We start from the raw sequence: 26,283 nt of genomic DNA on the forward strand, positions 1-26,283 counted from the left end.
GAATCCCCGTTGCTCTGTCCCAACTCCTGCCAAGCTCCCGTTGCTCTGTCCCAACTCCTGCCAAGCTAGCAGTTCGAAAGCACATCAGTGCAAGTAGTTAAATAGGTACCACTGCGGCGGGAAGGTAAACGGCGTTTCTGTGCACTCTGGTTTCCGTCACGGTGTTCCATTGCGCCAGAAGCGGTTTAGTCATGCTGGCCACATGACCCAGAAAGCTGTCTGGGGACAAACACTGGCTCCCTCGGTTTGAAAGCAAGATGAGCGCCACAACCCCATGGTCGCCTTTGACTGGACTTAACCGTCCAGGGGTCCTTTACCCTTTTACGCTATTGGGGCGCAATCATGGGTGAGGGCTGCAAGAGGGATGTTCTTATGTTCTTATCAACAGCAACTAGTCGCAGTGGCCATGTGCTACCTCCAATGAGTGGGACAGGTCCTGCTTGCCGGCTTCCCAGGGGCATCTGTTTGGCCACTGCGAGAAAAGGATGCTAGACCAAGTAGAGAACTGTCTGGTTCAACAGAACTTGTCTCCTGTTATCATAAAGTTATGCTTATACTGTATTTCCCACGACTAACAAGCCCCTTGGAGATTTCCGACTCATACATTCCAATATGCAGAAGTTTGACGCTTTTATAAAACTGAATGAGTACATTGTTGTTGTTTTTTTTTTGGCGGAAAAAACAGTTCCCAAAAGACAGAACACTGAAACTTTGTTTTACAAATGACACACACACAAAAAATCACCTTCAGTTATTTACCTTGCAATTGCTACTATCTCTGAAGATGTAAGTCCACAATGTTACTTACTTGGAACTTTTCGTAGAAGGGCATCGTTTCTGTCTCCGACAACAACCTTGCTAACTTCTTTTCTTGAGCGTTCAGCCAACTCAAGATCTGGTTGACTTTCCCCTGGGAAACCGAACAGAAAGTTGCCATTTTTGTTTTCTTTTTTATCGCTCCTCCTGACAATTGCAGTTTGCATTGTTGCAAGAGAAGGGACCTTGTCAAACATATTCCCAAGGCTCTTTCCCTTTGCAAACTGCTTCAGTGCAAACCTAGGGAAACAAATGCAACAATCCAGCAGTATTTTGGAAGAGGTTTACTGTATTAGCTTTGCTTTAGTTCTATGTTGCCTTTAATGCACACGCTGGTTTTTTGGAAGTCGGTTTGAGGTTTTTTTTGTAAAAAAAGAAAGAAAAGACAAACGAGTTCAAACAACGACGATAATAATAATAATAATAATAATAATAATAATAATAATAATAATAATAATTTATTATTTATACCCCGCCCATCTGGCCGGGTTCCCCCAGCCACTCTGGGCGGCTTCCAAAAAAACAGAAATTCTGAAATACAGAAATCCATCAAACATTAAAAGCTTCCCTAAACAGGGCTGCCTTGAGATGCCTTCTAAAGGTCTGGTAATTGTTCTCTTTGACCTCTAGTGGGAGGGCATTCCACAGGGTGGGTGCCACTACCGAGAAGGCCCTCTGCCTGGTTCCCTGTAACTTGGCTTCTCGTAATGAGGGAACCGCCAGAAGGCCCTCGGAGCTGGACCTCAGTGTCCGATGATTTCCAGTGGGTCCCCGTTTGTAGAAGGCTCTCCCCAGAGAGTCTCGACTAGCGCCTTCATTTTAGACCTTTGGGAGCCAAGCAAAAACATTACCCTTCAACCAGGCATTGCACTGATTAACATCCTATATCCTTTTAAATGTGTTTGTGGAGGGGGGAGTTATTGGTTGCTTTTGCTTTTATTATGTACTTTTTGTTTTTTATGTTGTATTTTTATGTTGTGGATCGTCCCAAGATCTATGGATGAAGGGCGGTATGCAAATTTAATAAATGATAATAATAATCCCTTGGTCAGGGTTAAGGGTTCAGGGAATATCACACCTGCAAGAGTCATCTGTGCTATGGGCTACTCTTTTTCTTGGTCCAAGAGCTACATCACCCTTAAGCCAGGTTGCCAGTAGTGGGCGTGACCCAAAGTGGGTGTGGCCAACCCACACATTTCCCCATGCACACATACCCAGGCAGACACACAAGCACACATTCCATTGATCTGTGCAGATCATCTGAGAAGAGGGGGGGTTCTTTTCCTTGTTCCATTCATCAAATGATCAATCTGACGATCGATCGGGAAGAGGGCAATTCCCACCCTCTCAGGTTGTTGGATTCCTGTAACCCCAGCACTGGGTCTACTATTTATTCATTTACTGGAAGAACCTTGGGCACAAGGGAGGAAAATGTTTTGAGGGGTCGACAGATCAGGCCCCTGAACTGGGGTCAGTTCCCCCTGCTATAGGGATGCTTAGAGAGAACTCAAGACTTCGGATTCCAAAGCAAACAGGGAACTTATGAGGCTTGGCCCCCAAACGAAATAGGTCACCATACCTGCATCTCATCTTCAGCCACAGGTAGACTTTTGAAATACTGCAGAAACTGAGCCACGTATGTCATGATGGATTTCTCATCTGGACTGACGACATCGACATCTGTAAAATGCCAGAAGCTATTAAAACATCTCAGCACCGCAAAAGGGAAATGAGGCGGTCTTTCAGATATTTGGAGCCAGAGTCCTTTAGGGCTTTCAACAACGTCCACATGAAAGACACGCTAGAAAAGAGTCAACATGTGAACAAAAAGTTTCCTGTATTATGAAAGCACCCGTTTAGTCATCTCAATCTGCTTGGTCATATTCATTTCCATTCACGGATTTTGGTACACTATCTAGCACATTGATATTGAAAGCAGGCTCAAAAATTGATGCCCGCGAAAACACCACCGACGCTGTTATGACTGGAGACACTCCGTTCTCGGGCACAATGGAAGGTTTACCGTCAGGTTCAAGCAGCCGGGGTATATTGAGTTCTGTCTCTGCAATTTCGAAGGCCTCCTCCAGGTTCTCTTTGTTGGGTCTATCTTTCGCTCTCTCCACGTCTACCAAGTCCGGCCTCAAGGCGTGAATGATAGCCAAGAATGCCAACCCGTTTCTCCAACTGGATTTGAAGTCTGCAACGCTGATGGAGCCATGCCTGTGCCCAAAAACACACCCACCCAAATGTCTCTTCAGTTATTCCTGTAAGCAGTGATGCCGCGCTACCAACCATGCAAGCGACTCCCCCTCCCACCAGCACCCTATCAGCACCCTATCTATTTTTACAGCCTGGCACAAGTATAACACTGTATCGTAACAACAATTAAGGGACGGGTAGCAAACTGTAGAGGGACCCAGGTGGCGCTGTGGGTTAAACCACAGAGTCTAGGGCTTGCTGATCAGAAGGTCGGCGGTTTGAATCCCTGCAACGGGGTGAGCTCCCGTTGTTCGGTCCCAGCTCCTGCCCACCTAGCAGTTCGAAAGCACCTCAAAGTGCAAGTAGATAAATAGGGACCGCTCCGGCGGGAAGGTAAACGGCGTTTCCGTGCGCTGCTCTGGTTCGCCAGAAGCAGCTTTGTCATGCTGGCCACATGACCCGGAAGCTGTCTGCAGACAAACGCCGGCTCCCTCGGCCTATAGAGCGAGATGAGCGCCGCAACCCCAGAGTCGGACACGACTGGACCTGATGGTCAGGGGCCCCTTTACCTTTAGCAAACTGTAAACCCATAGGTGCCCCCCCACCTTATTTCCTCTCCCACCCAGAAGCAAAAAAGGGAGAGCACAGCCCGACAGGCAGGGACGCTGCCCGCTGTGCTCCACCTCAGCCTGCTCGGCTGAAGCGAAACGGCAGCGGCGGGAGCAAAGCTGCCTCCGTCGAGGGAAACCTGGACCTGGACCTGGGCTAACTTCAGCCCACACTCCTTAAAGTCACAGCGAGCACAGCACAGAACGTGCTGCCCCACAATGCTCTGCGGCACTTCATTTGCATGTGGGCTGAAGTTAGCCCAGGTCCAGGTCCAGGTTTCTCTCGACGGAGGTAGCTTTGCTGCTGCTGCCTCGTTTTAAGTCACTGCTGCCGGAAAAGGAGCGGGCGAGGCAGAAGCACAAGCGTCCACACCTCCTGGGGGGATCCTGGCCACGTCATCGCCAGCCAGCCAATTGAGTGGCTGGGGGTGGGGGGCGTGGCTGGCATGCCCCCCCCCCTAGTTTTGATCCTGGGTAGGCCCATGATGCTAACCAGGGTTCCCCCAATTAACCAGAGGTTGAAGTGAGTTCAAAAATGCTGGTTTTGGGGAGAACCTTGAAGGCCTTAAAAGGGGGTTTGACAAATTAATGGATGACAAGGCGATCCATGGCTACGAACCATATTGGTATCACTAAAGCAGAATTATCTCCACTGCTAATGCACAATTATAGTATCTAAGACATGTTGAAGAATATATACCTGCCCTAAATGAGCAGTCTGGAAGGGAAGGGGCTCAGTTTTAAGAATGGGAGCCATTATATTATACTTTCCGCCCGGTGGCAAATCTATTTCGAGGCAATTACAGATAACGTTTGAAAGAAATGTGCCCCAGTGACTTCCTACAGCACATTTCTTTCCTAGAAAATGCAGCCATGCAGAGAGTCACAATGAGCGCTGACATAAAAACGGGTTGTGTATTGTAGATATGCAGGAAGGAGGACAAAGGCTAAGGCTGGGCATGGCGGGGTGAAATCAGCGGCCTCACTTGTTCAGAATGTCAGGGTTTGTTGGCAGAGCAGCCAGCATCGGCCGAAACTCACTTGAGGAGTGGAAACCACTGAACTTGTCAGACTTTCTCTTTGTTCTTTGTCCTGTTATTCAACTCCACCACTGTTGACCAAATCAAATTAAAAGTTTTTTGGGCTAGGCTAAGGAAAGCTCCTTGGCCCCACTGACCAGCCTATGAGATCAGGCTGCTCTCTTTGGGGAAGGGCTGTATGTAGGTCAGCGGCACGGCACACGTCTTGTCTGTAAACGGTCCCAGGTTCGAATCATGGCGTCTCCAAGAAGGGCCGATACAGACTGCCAAAATTCTGCCAGTCGGTGTAGACAATACTGAGGCAGATGGACCACTGGTCTGATTCAGTAGAAGGTAGCTTTGCATGCCATCCTGTATTTATATCAACGATGAGGACTAGAATCTCAATCTTGTTTTTAAAGCAAGTGTCATAACCTAGTGGCCGAGCATCTGATTTGCATGCAGGAGTCCTTGGGCACAACCCACAACATCTGCGCCTCCAGCAGCAGCAGCAGCAGAAGAGGAGTATCTGAGCCAAATGCAGAGCAGGTAAAACTTTTGTTACCACCTCCCTGCTCTGCTCTGCTACTACTCCCCGCCCCCCGCCCTCCGTAAGGGAGAAGAGAGATTCAGGACAATCCCTGGAGGACATTGCCAACCCCCAGCACTGAATGGGGTGGGGTGGTGGGGTTAAAGGGGGGAAATTGTCGGTTTCAGGTGAATGGTTTTTTGGACTAGGGGAAGTTAAGGCTTTGTTTATTTTTGTTTAATAAAATATAATAATTTTTTTAAAAAAACAAATACATCTCAAAAACATATACTGTACATTCCAAAACATAATAAATTTTTCTTTGCTTTTTTCGAATCCCCTACCCCCATTTTCCATGGCGTTTTTTTTAATTTCTCCCCCTTGCTGTACCCTATCTTCCCCATCTTATATCATAACCACCAGACAATAAACTCTTGTTCCTTCTGTTGCTCATAGTTCAAATCCTGCTCATGAATTCAACATACTATAATACTTCTTTCAAATATTGATATGTTTATTTAAATATTTAAATGTTTTTTGTTAATAAGCGGGCCGGAGCATTGTTTTGCTTATCATTTGAATATGGTTTCTTTCACGGATGCTATGCTATATGAAATATTAATGTCCATTATTATTATTATTATTATTATTATTATTATTATTATTATTACAATTTGTATGCCACCCTATACCCGCAGGTCTCAGGACGGCTCTTAACATAAAATCACAAGAAAGGTAAAGGTAAAGGGACCCCTGACCATTAGGTCCAGTCGTGACCGACTCTGGGGTTGCGGCGCTCATCTCGCGTTATTAGCCGAGGGAGCCGGCGTACAGCTTCCAGGTCATGTGGCCAGCATGACAAAGCCGCTTCTGGGGAACCAGAGCAGCACATGGAAACGCCGTTTACCTTCCCGCTGTAGCGGTGCCTATTTATCTACTTGCACTTTGACGTGCTTTCGAACTGCTAGGTTGGCAGGAGCTGGGACCAAGCAACGGGAGCTGACCCCATCGCAGGGATTCGAACCGCCAACCTTCTGATCGGCAAGCTCTAGGCTTTGTGGTTTAACCCACAGTGCCACCTGCGTCCCCTAAAATCACAATATAAAAGCATAAAATAGATAATAAAAATAAAAACAAGAACAATCCAAAAATCCTCCTCTCTCCCTAACATATTTTAAAAGCACTTTCCCCCTACGGTAATGTGTATTGTCTTTCTTTCTTTCTTTCTTTCTTTCTTTCTTTCTTTCTTTCTTTCTTTCTTTCTTTCTTTCTTTTGCTGTAAGCCACTTGGACACCTTTTGGAAGCAAGTGACTAATCAGTCTAATCAAGGAAAATGAAATGAATCTTCAGGTAGGGCTGGAAACCTGCCTTAAACTCTGCAGATCAATGGTCTGATTCAAGGCAAGGCAGCTTCCTGTGTTCCTATGCATCTCAGATTAGTGCAGAAAACAGGATGGAATGGGCTTGCAGGTGAACACATGCAAAAATGGCACGGATTGCAGACGGACTGATTCGAGCAACCCTACGTACGTGGCGCACTGCTCCTTGGCCCACAGCAGAAGAGCCTTCTTTGCGGACATCTTCCACCGTTCCTTCGCTTTAGCATTTCGTTTCGCCGGTGGGCTTGCTGTCGGCGATGAGTCCACGGCACTCGAACTATCCGGAGAAGGATGACTGTAGCCACAAGCAAGAGTGCGGGCTAACTCTTCAATCTACCAATGAAGAATGGGGGGGGGGGGGAACAGATTTATTCCACAGTCATTGGTAAGAACTAGGGTACAAAGTCCTTGGGGTCTTGAATTTCAGCAGCACCCTGTGCGACGCCAAAATCTGGCACACACACACACACCCTTCTTCTCACCTTCCATTCTACGTAAAAGTTCTGGCCGCCCCTAGGCTGCATGCCCAGTGCAACCGAACTGGTCGCTCTCCCCTATATCCATCTCTGCTTAAATGACTTGGGCCCAAGTACTTGAGGAATCACCTCCACTTGTGGTTCAACAATCAATCCTACTTCCCAGAGAACTCTGGGAATTGTAGTTCTGTGAGGGGAATAGTGTTCTTCCCTAATAACTCCCAGAACCCTTAAGAAACTACAGCAAGGGTCTTCAAACCTCTTCAGCAGGGGGCCGGTCCACTGTCCCTCAGACCTGTGGGGGGCCGGACTATATTTTGAAGTAAAAAAATGAATGAGGGACGATAAGCAGCCTGCAAAAGGGCTCCGGAGGGGGCCTGCTTTAAATGGCGGCCGCTCGAGAGGGGCGCTCAGCCAACTGCGGCTCCTGTATCTTGCGAGCAGCAGGGGCTGGCGGCAGCGGCGGCAGAGGGACGAGGAGCGGCGCACAAAAGGGCTTCAGAGAGGGGCTGGCACCAACATAGCCCAGCCCCCTTCCTCCTCTAGGCAGGGCAGGGAGAAGCCAGGAGTTGGGAGGGAGGAGGAGGAGGCAGTGCCACTGTGTGAGGGAGAGGGAAAGAATATGCGTGCTGGCGATCCACATGCTGGCGATCCACGTGGCAATTCCTGGACCGTCCGCGGGCCGGATTTAGAAGGCAATTGGGCCTTATCCGGCCCATGGGCCTTAGCTTGCCAACCCATGAACTACAGTTCCCACGATTCTTTGGGGGTAGGAACCAAAGGCCTGTTAAAATGGTTAGAATGGTTATTCAAATGGGGAATGGTACGTTGGTCGTGTGGGATTTGATTTGCACATCAAGGCAACGTTAAAATGAATGAAAACGGTGAAAACTGAGATGGTACAGTCTCCTCCTAAGGGCCATTTCACCTCAAACACATAGCTGTAGCTTTTCAGATGGCATGATCCCCGCTCTCCTCCCTTGACACACTTTTCGGGAGGGGGTGTGTCTCCGTGCCTCCATCCCCTAAGCCAATTACAGCAAAAACTACCGTAAGTTGGAAAATCTTTCTTCCAACCTTATCAGCTACTCACGTGAAAATGCAATATGATTGTCCAAATCAGGCCAAGCACAATGGACGGTTTCCCTTCAATGATATCAGCAACATGGATGTTGATCAGCTTGATCTGGGAAAAGAAGGATTTTCTTATAGAACAAAGAGAAGGGAAATGCAGCGCTCTTTTAAAATGGTTCTTGCAGGATGTTTAAACCTGCAATGCTCTGTGTGTGTGTGTTTAATCACAACCCAACAATGGAGTTCAAAAAGGAGGAAGAAAAAATATGGTATATACTGGACTCCTATGAAAACATCACAATTCAAATCCATCCCTAAGCCATGCACAACCAGTTGTTTCTTGTCATTTATCTCTTTATTTAACAAAACCGCTATAGTGCTTTGTTGTTGTTGTTGTTGTTGTTGTTGTTGTTGTTGTTGTTGTTGTTGCTTCTAAGCAGCTTCCAAAAAATATATAAAACTTTAAAACTATGGATTAAAAAACAGTTAAAAACAGGTACAGTGGTGCCTCACAAGACAAATTTAATTCGTTCCGCGAGTCAATTCATTTTGCGAAAAATTCGTCTTGCAAATCGCGGTTTCCCATAGGAATGCATTGAAATTTCTTTTTTGCCCATAGGAATGCATTAATTAAAATTTAATGCATTCCTATGGGAAACTGCGATTCGCAAGACGAATTTTTCGCAAAACGCATTCATCTTGCGAGTCACCATCAGATCGCAAGACACATTCGTCTTGCGAAAATTTCGTCTTGTAGGGCATTCGTCTTGCGAGGTACCACTGTATTTAAAAATAAGCAGGATAATGATTAAAATCAATGGTAGCTAAAAAGAAATAAATAAAACACATGTAATTTCCACGGTGTCTGGATAGACAATTTTGTTTTCCTGAACAAAAATGTTTGTAAGCAGATGCTGAACCGAGTACAATGACGGCACCTGCCTGGTGTCAATAGGCGGGGAGTTCCAAGGTTTAGGTGGTGCTGAAAGTCCTTGCAAAGGTTAATTAATACCCAGTTTGCAATCCGGCAAAGTAAGTTACCAAAAATAAATAAATCATTATTTGGTTGATAATGTAAAAGGTGTGTGTAAGATGCAGAGAACGCATAATGAACATAGGTTGTTCACTCATATCTATAAAAGTGTGCATAAAAGCATCCTCAAGACCAGACTTATGGAGTCCTTTCCAGGGCCGTCTTAAGCCCATCCAGCGCCCTGGCGCTAGGTCCCTCCAGCGCCCCCCTCCAGAGCCTCTCCAAGGGAGTGCCAAGCGGACCGCGACAGCAGCGGGAGGCCACCTCCAAGGACTCCGCGCTGCGCCTCCTTCTCATTTCCCCAGCGCTGGGTTCCGCTCAGTCGAGCTTCGCCACCAGCGCACGCACCGCGGGACCAGCAAGAGCTGCTTGGGCGCTGGGCGCGCGCTGGTGATTAAGCTCAACTGAGCGGAACCCAGCGCTGGGGAAACAAGAAGGAGGCGCAGCGCGGGGGCCTCGGAGAAGGAGAGAGACGCGGCACAGCCTCTCAGCTAGTGGAGCGCAGTCCTGGCCAGATCGCCGGAGCCATGCACTCACTTGGCGCCCTCCAGCGCCTGACGCCATGGTTCTCTGCGCCACTAGCCTCTATGGCTAGGACGGGCCTGGTCCTTTCAGCTCTTACATTGACTGTAGTTGGGATCTATAACAAACGCTTTAGTGGAATTTCCTGCTGGAAATAAATATAAAGCATAACAGCACACCCAGTTCTGTTCTAAAGCATGTCACTGTACAGCTTTGCTTCGAATGTGCTTCGAATGTGCTGTCTTTGGCATCCGAGCAAACACAAAACCATCTTTAAGGTTGTAGTAATACTGACCGATCTGTTCTTTAGGAACGTCAACGCATTTTCAATGTTGCTTCTGCACTGGAAAGTGTTAGATCCTTTCTCACGTGGCTGGAGAGAGAGGGGGGTGGGATGCAAGCAAAAAATTCAGGCTCCAGATTACAAATCGCAGAGTTCAAATGGCTCTTCTCATGTTCTCATATTAATTTCACAGAATATATTCTGCTTTTGCGGTTTAGAAATTTCAACAATTTTTTGAGAGTGGGTGAGGAAAGAGTTGATAGAACATACTGTGGGAAACGGGGGAAAGTGTTGAGACCTTTCCAAGCTTCTCCTAGCATTCTTAAGAGCTAGAAACTTGGGGTGTTTTCTTGAAAGAAAGTTTGGAACCTCAAGATCCTTAATTTGGTACGACAAAGCTGAGTTTCTATCTGCATGTCAAACTCACATCAGGCCCAAACTGCAATTTGCCACGGAACAGGAAAAGAAATTCAAGCATGAGGACTGATGGGCAATTAAGAAGTTCAGGGTTTTTAAAATTGACTTTAGAGAAAAAGAAGCACATGCAATGGGGCTACCTTACCATTTGTTGTCCTGAGAGGACCTCCAGCAGATCCAAAAGCACATGTCCCTCCCTGATGTCCGTATACAAGTCCGAGACAAAGGAAGGTGGTGAATGCTGCAAAAATACTGATCATTAAGCAACCTTTCTTATTCTAATATTTATAAGCCATACATTTAAGGGGGACATAGTAAGGCAGTATACAACATAGAAACCCAACACTGCAATAATAAGAGCAGTCAAAAACATCAACAGCATATCAATAAACCAGTTGGTTTATCTCAGGCATCCCCAAACTGCGGCCCTCCAGATGTTTTGGCCTACAACTCCCATGATCCCTAGCTAACAGGACCAGTGGTCAGGGAAGATGGGAAATGTAGTCCAAAACATCTGGAGGGCCGAAGTTTGGGGGTGCCTGGTTTATCTGGTTTATCTTGATAAAAGTGATGCTGGGTGAAAGATTCCTGAATTTCAGGGGGTTGGACCGGATGAGCCTCGGGGGCCCATCCAACTCTCAACAGTTCTGTGATTCTATGGAAATACTGGAGAGCACTACCCTAAAAAATCTGCAATTACCACTCTCTCAGCAAAGCAATACCATGTTGAATGGAAAACATTCTACAGAAGACTGGCAACTTAAGTTGACAGAATATGCACAACTCACAGATTTAACATATAGAATAAGAGAACTAGAAAAACATATGTTTAGAGTGAAATTCAGCTATTTGAAACTGATCCAATGCACTGCGGTTAATTTCAGGTGGTTTTACAGAGTGATGCCCTAGCTGTCATTCCTAGTGCCAGATTTACGTATAAGCTAAACAAGCAATAGTTTCGGGCCCCACTCTCTTGGGGGCCCCCAAAAAATGTAAAAGAAAAAAAACCTGGATGTACATTTCCAAAATATAAGATAAAAAAACAAATAAAATCAAACCTACATACAGCAACAGTGTTTTGTGTGGTGTAGGCTCCTATGATGTAAGTCATGGGCCCCGCCTGCTAGCCTGCTCCCTAAAATATCACTGATTTGCTGTTATTGTTTTATGTTATAGCAAGTTTCTAGAGACTAGATTATGAGCCTTTGTAAATTGTGTTTCTAAAGGAACTTTTGTTATTGTCAAATACCAATGTGTTTGCATTATGAATGAAAAAATGAAAAAAAATGTTATGAATAAAAAATCATTTTAAGCTAGAGCTTAATAATTATTTCACTGCTAATATACTTCTTCGTAATTGTATTTCAGTTCAACAATTACTTTGATAAAATACATATTTTGTTATGTCTTTAGATACCTATTAGGTCCATAAATTACCATATAGCATATATTCAACACAAAAAACAGCGACAATTTGTTGTTGGCAAAGGACAGCTGGACATATAAAGGGGCCCATTACTGTATTGTTTTAATATTCGATTGGGAGCCTCCCAGAGTGGCTGGGGAGACTCAGCAAGATAGGCGGGGTACAAATAATAATAATAATATATTATTATTATTATTATTATTATTATTATTATTATTATTATTCAGTAGCTTAGGGCCTCATCAAAACTAAATCCAGCCCTTACCTTTTCCAACTGCGAGTTGATCCAACTTGTGAAGGTCCTCTTTTGTGTGTTCTCCTGCTCCACTATGTTAAAAAAAACAAAAAACAAAATTGAAGAATCACCCATGAACGGAAAAGATAAATTGTACAGTGGTACCTCGACTTACGAATTTAATCCATTCCGAAGGCACTTCGTAGGTCAAAAATTTCGTAAGTCGAAAAGCACCATTGGAAGCGCGATTTCCCATAGGAATGCATTGGAAACGGAAAAATTCGTAAGTCGAAGCAACCCCATCTAAAAATTCGTAAGTTGAAGAAACCCTATCTAAAACCGCCGCAGTTTCCGTTCGGATGTCGAGAAATTCGTACGCGTGCGACCATCTGCCCCATTCGTAAGTCGAAAAATTCGGTTGTTGAGTCGTTTGTAAGTCGAGGTACCACTGTACTTTTAAATAAAACTTTACAGCAGGTCTGGGGAGCTTGTGACAGGCAGGTGTGGCAGGAAAATACTAACCTCCTCCTTCTCAGTGCCTTGTGCTGATCTGATATCTGTTCCTCACACACACTTCACAAATTGTGCAACAACTGTAATATATTTTCCTAAGCTGTTACTGAGAAAGCCCCTTCCTGCAGCTCTTCTGTGCACTAGTGTTAAAGCTGCCTTGTTTCTTAATGTAAATTTAATAATTGCATAATTATAAGGTGTTGCTTAAATTTTACATCAACCGTATTATATATTATCGCCTTATTTCGTACTGAGAATACCCAGTTATCATTTCATCAAGGCTTAAAAAAAAAAAAATTCAGTACAAAAAAAGGCCACCAATTATGCTAGGGGAAAAATCAGAATTGTTTTCGTTCTTCCCTCCCAAAGCCATTTATAACTAGTAATTTTATTCATCGCACTAATATCCCACACTTCCCCCAGTCACGGATGCAGCTTTTTCGAAGATTACTGTGTCACAGACTCTTTATCAACAAATGCAATACCACAATTCCGCTCCTTCTTTTTCTGCTCATCACTGCAGCCTAACAACATGGTAGTTGGAGCCAGTTACAGGAGACACGCGATACTCGTCCTTGTGGTGCCTCTGAACTTTTCTCAAAAGGCCTTAATCAGACACTTTCTTGTGAACGTTTTACTCTCTAGTCTGCTTATGAGAAAGCTTGGGCAGATAAGTAAAAACAGGCAGAAGTTCCACTAATAAAACCACATAAAACATAGCTGCCAAGTCCCGGTTAGAAAAATACAGGATCAGCAGCGCCGCCACCGGAAGTCGCTTCTACGCATGTCCAGACATGCGTAGAAGCAACTTCCGGTGCCGGCGCTGCCTGATTTCCGGTGCCCAGACATGGGCAGAGCGGCACCGGAAGAAATCCGGGGGAATTACGGGATATTTCGCCATTCGGGATGACAGCGGGAAACGGCTTTAAAAATGGGGGTTTCCCGGGGAAAATGGGAGACTTGGTAGCTATGACATAAAAACACATGCAAATATGTGTACTGGGCTGTGTACACATGCAGCAAGGTCGATTCCTCTCTGATGTCTCTTTCTTTTCCTTCCTTCCTTCCTTCCTCTCTTTCTTTTCTTGCCCAATTTTTTTTATTTTCCAATATTTCCCCAATAATAGCCCAATTATAACAATATCAATTAATTAATTACTTGTTCCAATTAATTGGAATGTGTCCAGAGGAGGGCAACCAAAATGGTCAAAGGACTAGAAACGATGCCTTATGAGGAACGGCTTAGGGAGCTGGGTATGTTTAGCCTGGAGAAGAGAAGGTTAAGGGGTGATATGATAGCCATGTTGAAATATATAAAAGGATGTCATATAGAGCAGGGAGAAAGGTTGTTTTCTGCTGCTCCAGAGAAGCTGACACGGAGCAATGGATTCAAACTACAAGAAAGAAGATTCCACCTAAACATTAGGAAGAACTTCCTGACAGTAAGAGCTGTTCGGCAGTGGAATTTGCTGCTAAGGAGTGTGGTGGAGTCTCCTTCTTTGGAGGTCTTTAAGCGGAGGCTTGACAGCCATCTGTCAGGAATGCTTTGATGGTGTTTCCTGCTTGGCAGGGGGTTGGACTGGATGGCCCTTGTGGTCTCTTCCAACTCCATGATTCTATGATTCTAATTTTCACCCCTGCGGTTTGCTCATTTCTATATCAATTACTTTGATATATTTTGTTATGTGCAGATGGCTTTAGATACCTATTAGGTCCATAAATTACCATATAGCATATATTCAACACAAAACCAGGGACAATTTGTTGTTGACAAAGGACAGCTGGACATGTAAAGGGCCCCATTACCGTCAGTAGCTTAGGGCCTCATCAAACCTAAATCTGGCCCCGGTATAGATAGAAGTTAAGCTATCCCTGTCCAGATAGGGGCGCACCTGGGCCACCAACCGAAGCTGATAGAAGGCACTCCTCGCCACCGAGGCCATCTGAGCCTCAAGCAACAGGAAAAGGATCCAAGAGTACCCCTAACATGGGCGTACCCAGCGAAGGGCGGGGGGCAGCTGCCCCCCGAAGCAAAAAAAAAAAATTACCGTATTTTACGGACCATAACCTGCACTTTTCCCCTCCAAAAACTGAAGGGGAAAAGTCACTGTTGGTTATGGAAATCGGGCTGTTTCTGCCCCCTCCGCGGCTGCAGCCAGCGACAGGAACGTGGGAGGGGGGAGGAGCAGCCTGAGCTGGGGAGGGGGCGGACGGGAGCTCCATCCTTCCTTCCATCCTTCCTTCCCCCCTCTTTCTTTCTTCCTTTTTCTCTCTCCCTCCCTCCCTCCCTCCCATCTCTCTCTCTCTCTCTCTCACCCCTTCCTTCCTTCCTTCCTTCCTTCTTTCTCTCTTTCTCTCTCACCCACCCCTTCCTTCCTTCCTTCCTTCCTTCCTTCCTTCCTTCCTTCTCTCTCTTCCCTCCCTCCCTCCCTCCTCCCTTCCCTCTCTCTTCCCCTCTCTTGCCCTCCCATTTTGATCCTGGGTACGCCCCTGACCCCTAAGCTACAAACCTCCTCCTTCAGAGGAAATAACACCCCATCAAGAGCAGGCAACCTCCCATTCATCCAGTCTAGGGAACCACCCACTAACAGTGCCTCAAGTCTTATCTGGATTGAGCTTCAGTTTGCTGGCTCTCAGCCTGTCCATTACCGAGGCAAGACAACGATTTTGTGCCATGTACGCAGGTTAGATCCCGATCCAGTTAGTTAAATGGAATTCCCTTTCAAATCAATGGGGCCCAGATTCAACCAACTTGGGTTTCCACCACGTACAACACAAGCTGTAATCCGAAACATACTTGAAAGGAAATAAATCCATCTGAGCTCAGATAGGGCTTACCTCAGACAAAACATGTTTACAGAGTCTGGCTACAAGTGTCTGCTCCTGGTAATCAATAGTGCTTAAAGTATTTTACACACAGAAATGGAAAGCCCTTTTTAAACACTTTGCTAGCTAGACTTTTTGTCGGAGCCTCGTTTTTTTAAAAAAACCTCCAGGAGGTCTTGAGGCAGCTATGGAGGTTTGCATTTCATTTGCATGTCGTCAACATTTGTTATGCAAAGGACTGCAAAGGATTATCTTGTTCCCAGTTCAAAGCAAGGATTAAATTATTAGCGAAGCAATTCTCGGCAGCGGAAGCTGGAAGTTCATGTTTGGTCTCTGGCATTCTGCTGCAAAGTGGGCTTTTCAGTCCCAAAAAACACCCTCACCTGCCTTTCCACCCACTGGGGTGAAAGATACAGGTAACAGCATCACCTCTACATCTCCCTGCAGGTGAAAAATCAGCTGGGAAGGAAAAGGTGAGGTGGGAAATGGCTGGAGGAGAAAGGGTTAAGCGGCCCCTCCATTGCCATTGCCAATGAGATCTTATCCACAGTCTCCTCCTTTCCAGGGAAAATGCTATACAGGATGTAATTGCAGATAACATATTGTTCCTTGGCCTTCTCTTCGGAGAGAAGAGAGGAAAGAATAGAATGGGTTGTATCCAAGGCAGCGCTACATAAACACCTTATCAGCACAAAGATTTCTGGGTGAGCAATGGAATGTTAAACCCTCTTCTCCTCCCCTGTGCCCTCCTAAACCTGTTCTAGGTGTTCCTCACAACCCTCTAGAGCAGATTTGCAGAGGGCAGGGGGGAAATCCTGTTGCACAAGTGGAAATCCTTGCACTGAAGGGGCGCATTAGTTGAATGGCACTCTGCCAGACCTCAAACTTGGACCAACCACCCAGGTAAAGGGGGGGAGAGGGGGGCTGTTAAGGAAAAATAAATACTCAGTACTAGGGATGGGGAAGAAATACAATCCAGTTCACACTTAAAGCCGAATCTATCAAATTAGCAGTTTCTGAAACAATATTAAAAGTGGGGAAACAGCCATCCTTCAAATTTTGCACTTCTCTGAATTTTCTGCTTCAGTTCTCCAACCTGTCAGCATTTATACAAATGCATGCTAGGGGAAATTGTGCTTTAAAATGAATTTACAGTGGTACCTTGGCTTTCGAACGTAATCCGTTCCGGAAGACCGTTTGAGTTCCGAAACGGTCGAAAACTGAAAACTCAGTACGGAAGCCTCAAAATGGAAAACTCAGTACGGAAGCCGGGTTTCCGGTTCAACTTCAAAAATCGAGCTATTCATCAACGGAGAAATTCGAAAACCAAGGTACCACTGTATCCGTGAAAATAGCATAGAAAATGTGTTACATTAAGAAAAATGCTTGCAGACGTGTGTGTTAGACAAAATTGCAGACAAAAGATTATTTATCAGGAAAAAATCGCCCTGAAATGCTGAAGAATTTTCATGAATTTAAAAGAAAAGAAAGAAGCCGTAAATTGCTGCAGAATGGTGGAGAACTGAATTTAAGATTCGGAAAATGAGAAACTGAGGGAACAGAAATTTACAGATGCTTCCATGCCAACTCAAGACTGGTCCTCCTGGGACAGTCTAGTCTTGAGATTAGCCAAGACCATCGGAGTCTTGAGGATTCCCCAGGAACGTTCCCAATTGGATGGTTAACTAAAACACTGAAAGTGCCTGTACATTTTGCCTTGTATCCCAGGTTCTACAAATGCTAAACAAAAACAAAAAGCTGGGCATCTGGGAATTATGGTTCACACACAGGGCGGAGGCTGACCCCTTACCCTCCCCACGCATGGATATCCGTGTCAGAGGGCACCGACTGCAACAGAGAAGGCGCCATCTTGGTTACAATGCTGAGGAGATATTTGGAAGGCAGCCTCACTTCTGGAAAGAGGCATAGAGAGCGTGGCTGCTTGTTGCACATTTAAAGCACATTTCCTCCACAGCAAAGGATCCTGGGAACTCTAGTTTGTTAAGGGTGTGGGGAATTGCAGCCCTGTGAGGGGTAAAGTACAGTTCCTAGTATTATTTTTGGTGATGCAATGCACTTTAAACATGTGGGTGTGACCCATGTTTCAGGGATGTGGGTGGAGCTGTGGTCTAAACCACTGAGTCCCTTTGGGCTCGCTGATCAGAAGGTTGGTGGTTCGAATCACCGTGACGGGGTGAGCTCCCATTGCTCTGTCCCAGCTCCTGCCAACCTAGGAGTTCGAAAGCATGCCAGTACAAGTAGATAAATAGGTACCGCTGTGGCGGGAAGGTAAGCGGCGTTTCCATGCGCTCTGGTTTCCGTCAAGGTCTTCCTTTGCGCAAGAAGTGGTTTAGCCTGTGGACAAACGCCGGCTCCCTCAGCCTGAAAGCGAGATGAGCGCCACAACCCCATAGTCACCTTTGACTGGACTTAACCGTCCAGTGGTCCTTTACCTTTACCTTTACTTAACAGGCAATCGAAACAAAATAAAAACATTCATTCCAGTAGCACCTTAGAGACCAACTTCATGCATGAACACGAAAGCTCCTACCAATAACAAACTTAGTTGTTCTCGAAGGTGCTACTGGAAGGAATTTTTTTATTTTGTTTCGACTACAGCAGACTAACACGGCTACCTACCTGTAACTTAACAAGCAATGTTGATTATTCTGGGTTTTCTTCCCTGCTCTCTCCTCGATCTTAAAGGTAAAGGTAAAGGGACCCCTGACCATTAAGTCCAGTCGTGACCGACTCTGGAGTTGCGCACTCATCTCGCATTATTGGCCGAGGGAGCCGGCGTATAGCTTCCATGTCATGTGGCCAGCATGACAAAGCCGCTTCTGGCAAACCAGAGCAGCACATGGAAACGCCGTTTACCTTCCCGCTGTAGCGGTTCCTATTTATCTACTTGCATTTTTGATGTGCTTTCGAACTGCTTGGTTGGCAGGAGCTGGGACCAAGCAACGGGAGCTCACCCCGTCACAGGGATTCGAACCGCCGACCTTCTGATCAGCAAGCCCTAGGCTCAGTGGTTTAACCACAGCGCCACCTGGGTCCTTAGTAAGTTATAAATTATTGTGTGTGTGTGTGTGTGTGTGTGTTTCAGGTTTTACCTTGTAGTCCTACTGGGTAGAAAGCAAAGAGCATGGTTATACAATAATCAGTACAACTAACGGTACAATCCCAGGTATGAATACTCAGAAGGAAGTCCTAGCAAGTGTAAGGAAACTTCCTCCTCCTAAGGAAGCATGCAAAGGATTGCAGCCTAAGTCAATCACCGAAATTGCTCGTCAATTCAAACAGCTGACTCAGCAGGCAGGCAGAATTGGTACCATCCAGCAATCAATTTTTATCTATCTAGGGCATTTGATGCCATTTAAATAATCACTGCAGCTGCTCCCACACCACAATTCATTTTCAGCACGGTTATATTAATCTTTCCACTCTGCAACTACTCCAGGGCTTAATAGTTTTCTACAAAAGCTCAGATCCTCCCGTCATGTGAGTTATTAAAAATGACTTTTTTATGACTAAAGGACAAATGAATGGACCCTTTGTGTCAGGCGATTTTAATAAGGCTGGAAATGACCTTGGATTTTTCTTGCCCTAGTTGTTTTCACGATGTAACCGACCTAAAACAAATACATTCCATCTCAGCTTCATGCAGCTCTCCCTTTGCTCCAGCTCAGGATCAGAGGCAGGCCACAACAGATCAGGCTGTGCACATGACCATTTAAAAAGCGAAATTAAGGAAAGATGGCATTCTTGTCTTTCCCTCGGAGCTGGGCCTCAGTGTCTGGGCTGGACGATGGAGCTGGAGAAGCTCCTTCAGGTATATAGGGCTGAGGACGTTCAGGGCTTTAAATGTCAACACCAACACTGAATTCTGCCCGAAACATACTGAGCTATCCCAGCTTATTATGCAGTAGCTGCACAATGTCAAGCTGTTATTTAGAGTTTATTTTGATTTGGTTTTGGGGCAGTTATAGGGCACTGAGTATGGTGGTGCCTCGCTTAACGAATGCCCTGCTTAACGAAATTTCCGCTTAACGAAAGGATTTTTCGAGCGGAGGTTGCCTCGCTAGACGAATTCGTTTTATGAAAAATTCGTCTAGCGAATCGCGGTTTCCCATAGGAATGCATTGAAATTCAATTAATGCGTTCCTATGGGCAAAAAAAAATACAAAAAAATTAAATGCATTCCTATGGGATTCGCTAGATGAATTTTTCGTTATAAGAAAAGACCCGTGAAACGAATTAAATTCGTCTAGCGAGGCACCACTGTATTTGTCCTTTTTTTGATTGCAGGGTGTTTACAGGGTATTCGCATTATTCATTAGTTCGTCTCATGCGTTTCAATGCATCAGCCCATCACTTTCCAAATAACAAGGCCAACTTTTTTTAAAAAAATAATAATAGGTGTGCTAGGACACCAGAGCAGTTTAATTTCCACTTAACTGCACCAACCTCTACGATTGCACCAACCATTACAAACTGCACCAACTCTACGATTCTATGATTCTAACCTACAGTTCTGATATGCATATAAATCCCTCCGGCAAAATACTGACCTTCTGGAAGTTCCTAAAGCAATCACTGCTGCTGACTGAATTTGGGACTTTTTCCTGTATCATGTGGGCTTCTAGCACTGCATGACCCTTCCCCGCTAAGAAGGCGGGAGAAGAAGGCCACAGAACAACATCCATCCTCATCTGCCACACGAAGATTTGCAATTATGCCCTCTAAGAACTGACGGAATGGAAGTAATGTTTTGTGATCTTGTTATTTCTGGAGCCGGGCCAATCTGACAACAGCGCAAGATCAACAGTGTGATGTAACCTCAACTAAAAAATGAAAGGAAATAAAATTATTCCGCTTTTTCACCTAGGGGCACCCACCTTCGGAAACAATGATTTGATTGTTTTGCAAACACGCATTTCTCTTCTGCTGTGTGTTCTCATTCCCTCTCTGGGATGGAGGCTACGAGCCACCGCCTGTTCAAGTGCCTGCTTCGATAGCTAACTTCTCTAAATGCCTGTCAGAATTGGCACCCGATCATGAGAATTAAATAGGTTAAGAAGGGGGAATTACGCACTGGCAATAGTGTGCAAATTGGATCAGAGCGCATGGAGAGTAAATCCCGCACAGGCTTGCTCAACCCAAGCTCACACCTGCTGCCCCCCTCCCACCTCACCCCCCCTCCTCTGGCACTCCAAGGCTTAGTAGCCATAGGAACAGGAGGAAGGAAGGCATTTGATGGATGGGCTTATCAGTACCTACAATTCCCCAGCCGCTCACTCCCCTGGAGAACTCCTGCAGGACAGCAAAAGGTTGCGCACAAAAGCTTGGATTCTAAGGCCCTGCCTGCGATTATCCAGCTGGCAGGTGGGGAAAGACTTTTACCTGGGAACCTAGAGAGGGCGCAGACCAGGAGTGGGGAACCGTTGGCCCTCCAGCTGCTGAACTACAATTCCCATCAGCCCAAGCCTGGACAATGGCGAAGGGTGATGCGAGTTGTAGTTCAGCAACATCTGCATGGCCAACGGGTGAGACCACACCTGGCACAGACATTAGCAGGGCCGTCTTAAGCCTATCTGGCGCCGTGGTGCAAGGATCTCTCCAGCGCCCCCCACACCCACCTTTCCCTCCAGACAAGCTGGACAGGGCTGGGGGGGTCTTTCCCTCTCGCGGCCCCTCTTTCTCCCTTTGGGGGACCCCTCTCCTGCCTCCCCTCTCCCCTCCTTCCATCCCGGGGTCTCCAAGGACGCACGGCTCGGTTGCCAGGGAACCAGCTGCGGAGGGAGGGGGCGGCCGTGATTCCCCAAAGAGAAGGAGGGCGCAGAGATAAAAAGGGCTCTCTGTGGCTTCTCCCACCCCAAAGCGCGCCTCTGCCTCCGGGCCCGGAGACGGAAGGGTCCTGCAGAGCTCATGTAGCCCACCAAGCAGGTCCCCGTCCGTCCCCCTACCCTGACTTGAGCTCCTTCCCGGCCGCCCCACACCCTCCTCCAGTCCTGTGCAGTGGCAGGAAAGAACTGGAGAATCGCTCCGGCCACCAACTGCAGCGCTGAGAGGAGAGGCGGCCGTCGGGGATTGCGCCCGCCATGGGTGTAGACAGGGGGGGGCAGGAGGGGGCAGCTGCCCCCCCCCTAGAAGCAAAAAATTATTGTATTTTACAGACCATAACCAATACTTTGCCCCTCCAAAAACTGAAGTGGAAAGGGCTTTGCTTTAGCAAGAGCAGCTCTCCACTTGCTGGGGGCGGGAACACAGCTGTAACAAAAACACATCAAATAAATAAAGCAAAGTGGCTACCAGTACTTAAGCAGTTAAGACAATGGAGCAGAATATCCCTTCAGGCAAGGTCCACCCTATTCATCCTATTGTAATTCAGTGAGAGTTGTTAATGGGCATTCAGGGATCGCATTAACAGTTCTATTGGCGATTTAATGAGGGTGCAGAGGATTCAATTTGACTAAGGTGGCCCTGCAAGGCTAAAAGGAAGTGAATAAGAAGGGGGGGGCTGTAGCTTTGATAGACACAGTGATGTTTATAAAAAGCATTGGTGTTCCAGTCTGCCCCTCCTCCTGCATCTGTATACTGTAAATCAGGGGTGGCCACCTCCCAAGAGACTCTGATCTACTCACAGAGTTAAAAACTGGGAGTGATCTACCCGCTTTTGGGGGGTTCAGGTCAAAGCTGTTGAGTTTTTTTAAGGAAGGGAAGCCCTGTTTTGGGGGGTTTAGGTCAAACTTGTTGAGCTTCTTTTAGGAGGGAGTGAGGCCCATTTTTGTTTAGGGCTTCAGGTCATAGTTCAGCTTTTTTTAGGGAGGAGGAAAAATTTGGGTGAGCTTTTTTAGGGGTGCCAGTGATCTAGCAGTGATCTACCACAGACATCCAGTGATCTACTGGTAGATCACAATCTACCTGTTGGACGTGCCTGCTGTAAATCAAGCAGAGAGAAAGCTGCTTACAAGGCTCCTGTACAGGTGTACCGGTATCTTCCTCTTGCTGCAGAGTTCTAGCATCACAGCGTCACCCAGAGGCACCCACAAATGTGAGTTATCCCTCTCTCTATTTCTTCCTTCCTTTCCTCCCTCTTCCATCCTCAATAAAATACTGGGGGGGGGCAGATAAGCCCCACATAGAAAGCCCATCAACATGGGGGGGGGGATGACTCTTTAAAATACAGTATTTACCAGTAATTTCTTTTTTGGGGGGGAGGCACCTAGGCCTCTAGGAGTTGGCTGCTATGCCTAGGACAATTCAAGAAAGCAGAATCATGCATATGCTATGGTAATATATCAATAGAATCATGGAATTGTAGTCGGAAGGGACCACAAGGGTCATCTAGTCCAACCCCCTGCAATGCAGGAATTTTTCCCCAATGTGGGGCTTGAACCCACAACATGGTTGAAATATTATGCTGATATGCAGCAACGCCTCGGAGCCATCGAGACTGCAGCCCTGTCTTGCCTCGCCCTCGCCCGCCCTGCCACCCCCTCTCCCCTGCCCGACCCTCCCATCCTCTTGCTGCAGAGTTCCAGCTTCACAGCATCACCCAGAGGCACCCACAAATATGAGGTATCCCTCTCTCTATTTCTTCCTTCCTTCCCTCCCTCTTCCATTCTTAATAAAATACGGGGGGGGCAGATAAGCCCCACATAGAAAGCCCATCAACATGGGGGGGATGACTCTTTCACATACGGTATTTACTAGTAATTGGGGGGGGGAGGCACCTAGGCCTCTAGGAGTTGGCTGCTATGCCTAGGAGTAGGACAATTCAAGAAAGCAGAATGATGCATATGCTATGGCAATATATCAATAGAATCATAGAATTGTAGTCGGAAGGGACCACAAGGGTCATCTAGTCCAACCCCCTGCAATGCAGGAATTTTTTCCTAAGGTGGGGCTTGAACCCACAACATGGTTGAAATATTATGCTGATATGCAGCAACGCCTTGGAGCCGTCATGACTGCGGCCGTGCCTTGCCTTGCCCTCGCCCACCCTGTCACCCCCTCTTGCCTGCCCGACCCTCCCGTCCTCTCCAGCCAAGCAGGGTAGCCGCCGCCGTTGCCAGCCCCAGAAGCACAAGGTGCCCGCTGCCGCCGCTGCCGCCACCACGATATTGTCAGGCCAGCTGGCCCTGTAGCCCCGCCCACGTTCCCACTTTGTGGCCCCGCCCCTGAATGATCATGGCTTGCCCCCCCCCCCTAGTTTTGATCCTGGCTACGCCCTTGGCGCCCGCCTCCCAGGCGGGGCACGCACACCAGCCGGAGAGGGACGGGCAGAGGGAGGGAGGGAGGGCTGATCACTGTGCGCCCGGCTCGCCGATTGCCTCCTCCTGCCTCCCCCCTTGCGGTGGGCAGGCTGCCGCCCCTACCAAGCCGTGGCCCCCGGACCTCTTCCCTGGCGCCCTCCAGTGCCCTCCAGCGCCGTGGTTCCCTGCGCCACTAGCCTCTATGGCTAAGACACCTCTGGCATTAGTGATCTGGACAAGTCAAGGATCTGGTTCAACGTAAGGCAGCTTTCTGGCTATGCTTTTGTTCAACCTAGGCTGAGAAGCAAGGCTGAGAGACCCAGGTCCTGCTATGCAAGGGAAAGTGTCATGTCTGCTTTGCTCCACCCACTTTTGCTGCCGGCCCCGCCTACCAATGGCATGCAGCCTCAGAAGGCCGCACATAGAATCGTAGAGTCAGAAGGGACCACGAAAGCCATCCAGCCCAGCCTCCTGCAAGGCAGGAATGTTTTGTAGAACGCAGGGCTCGAACCCGTGACCCCAAGAGTCGCCGCCTCACGCTCTACCGACTGAACTATTAGGCATGAGAGGATGCACCTCGAACCCAAGAAAGGTTCCTCACCGCCCGCCCCCCATGCTGGAAACCAGAAAAAATTGGGTTGAGAGCCTGAAAAGGCTCGTTGAGAAGCGTTGACAGAAGAAGGCACTTCCACAGGTGCAGTAGGAGAAAATGAAGTCTCCCAGGAGGTAGAGCGTGAGACTCTCCATTTCAGGGTCATGGGTTCGAGTCCTGCCCTCTGGGCAAAAAAGATCCCTGCATTGCAGGAGGCTGGACTCGATGACCCAAGTGGTCCCTTCAAACTGTACGATGCTATGATTCTATATAATCTAGAGCAGGGGAGAGAAGCCTCAAGCCTTCTCAGCTTCTCTATGGACTCTGAACTATTCTCAAGCCTCCACAACTCTCCTTGCCACCTTCCTTGACTGTTCTTGCCTGGTTGAAATAGGAACATAGGAAGCTACTTTATGGGCCAGACCATTAGTCCGTCTAGCTCAGTATTGCCTACACTGACCGGAAGCAGCTCTCCAGAGTTTTAGGCAGCAGTCTTTCCCAGCCCTACCTGGAGATGCTGGGGATTGAACCTGAGACCTTCTGCACGCAAGGCAGATGCCCTTGTCCTGTGTCTTTGAACTCTGATAATACCTCTTGTTTGCAGAGGTGGGAGATTGCCCAGGGGGGGGGTATGCAGAAACTAGCATGCTGTGCAAATGTCAAATTTGCATCCATTGCTATGCCCACTTGTGCCCCGCCCTCTAGCAAGCGGCCCAAAAGTTTCTCAGGAGGCAATGTGGCCCTCGAAGTGAGAATAGTTCCATGGTCTGTTGGAGACTTTGCCTCCTTCACTTAGGAGTACCCATCACTGGGGAAGTAAAACTTTGTGTGTGTGTGTGTGTGTGTGTGTGTGTGTGTGTGTGTGTGTGTCCACTTTAGTCACGAGTTCACATGAGAATCCCACCCCCCAGCAAATCCTTTCACCTAGACACCTAGCCTGCCAGGGTTGCAAGCGAACCGCCTACTTTTCTACCTGCAGGGATTTTCCGTTGCTGTGTTGATTTGCAAGAGGATGAGGCCACAGAATCAGTTCCGTTCGGTATTCTATATTTTTTTTTTTTTTGCATTCCTCAAGCTGGTTGCATAGCAGCTCAGGAGAATTCACAAACATGCTGTGATTCACTATGGAATGTGTTACCTTTCCCCCCATCCCTGAGACTTATCTCTCCATTTCTGTTGAAAGAGGAGGGTGCGGTGCCCTTTGTTGGCAAAGGAGCCACACCTGAAACTATTTCCCTTTCTTGAAAAGGAAAGGAAAATCTGGTATTTAAACAACGGTGGAGCTGCTACACCAGAGCAAACAGGTTCGGGGATTGCTGTTATTTGTACAGGGATTTGTGCTATCATCCTGGCCATAGAGTTTGATGTTTGGCCTTGGCTTAGATGAACATGAGTGTGCAGGAAGTTTTAAGTGTTTAAAGAAAATCAATGCCAGAGAGAATAAAAACCGACCTATTCCCACCCTTTCAAAAACAGACAGAGCATAAAACTCCATCACTCAACAATATTGTAATAGAAACCCATGGATAAAGTATACTGGTCCTCCATGCTATTCCCCAAGCAGTAGAACATTATCTTATGTCTCAGATTTTCCTCAAGGTGCCAATCAAGGCAGAAAATACAGGTGCTAGATGGGCGAAGCGTGGTGCAGTGGTTGGGACGTTGCACTAAGACCTTGGGAGACCAGGGTTCAAATCCCCACTCAGGCACAAAGCTTGCTGGGTGACCTTGGGCAAGCCAGTCTCTCGGCCTAGCCCTACCTCACAGGGCTGTTGTGAGGATAAAATGGAGAAGAGAAAGAACCACATGCGCCACCTTGGAGGAAAGGTGGGATATAAACATAATAATAAATACAGTCGTACCTTGGCTTTTGAACAGCTTAGTTCCCGAACGTTTTGGCTCCCGAACGCCGCAAACCTGGAAGTGACTGTTCCAGTTTGAGAACAATTTTTGGAAGCCGAACAGCCGACGGGGGCTTCCGCAGCTTCTGATTGGCTGCAGGAGCTTCCTGCAGCCAATCAGAAGCCGTGATTTGGTTTCTGAACGCTTTGGAAGTCGAATAGACTTCCGGAACGGA

General features: G+C 47.0%; 1 protein-coding gene across 11 annotated transcripts in view; it reads right to left on the reverse strand.

Annotated features, from left to right (window-relative positions):
* SYNE2 (spectrin repeat containing nuclear envelope protein 2) overlaps positions 1 to 26,283 on the reverse strand; it is a 233,603-nt gene that overhangs the window by 186,726 nt on the left and 20,594 nt on the right. For 10 of the 11 annotated variants that reach the window (XM_088673909.1, XM_088673903.1, XM_088673923.1 and 7 more), the window contains exons 3-10: positions 12,048 to 12,109; positions 10,502 to 10,597; positions 9,952 to 10,029; positions 8,121 to 8,213; positions 6,703 to 6,884; positions 2,840 to 3,036; positions 2,396 to 2,496; positions 809 to 910 (exon numbers count right to left, since the gene is read on the reverse strand). In XM_088673909.1, the coding sequence (XP_088530035.1) occupies positions 809 to 910; positions 2,396 to 2,496; positions 2,840 to 3,036; positions 6,703 to 6,884; positions 8,121 to 8,213; positions 9,952 to 10,029; positions 10,502 to 10,597; positions 12,048 to 12,109 (911 nt within the window). Of the gene's footprint in view, positions 1 to 808; positions 911 to 2,395; positions 2,497 to 2,839; positions 3,037 to 6,702; positions 6,885 to 8,120; positions 8,214 to 9,951; positions 10,030 to 10,501; positions 10,598 to 12,047; positions 12,110 to 19,927; positions 19,977 to 26,283 lie in introns of those variants that run through there. The other variant, XM_088673926.1, reaches the window with a different exon arrangement.

The sequence above is a fragment of the Zootoca vivipara genome, chromosome 1 (assembly GCF_965207765.1).
Source record: "Zootoca vivipara chromosome 1, rZooViv2.hap1.1, whole genome shotgun sequence".
Taxonomy (NCBI): domain Eukaryota; kingdom Metazoa; phylum Chordata; class Lepidosauria; order Squamata; family Lacertidae; genus Zootoca; species Zootoca vivipara.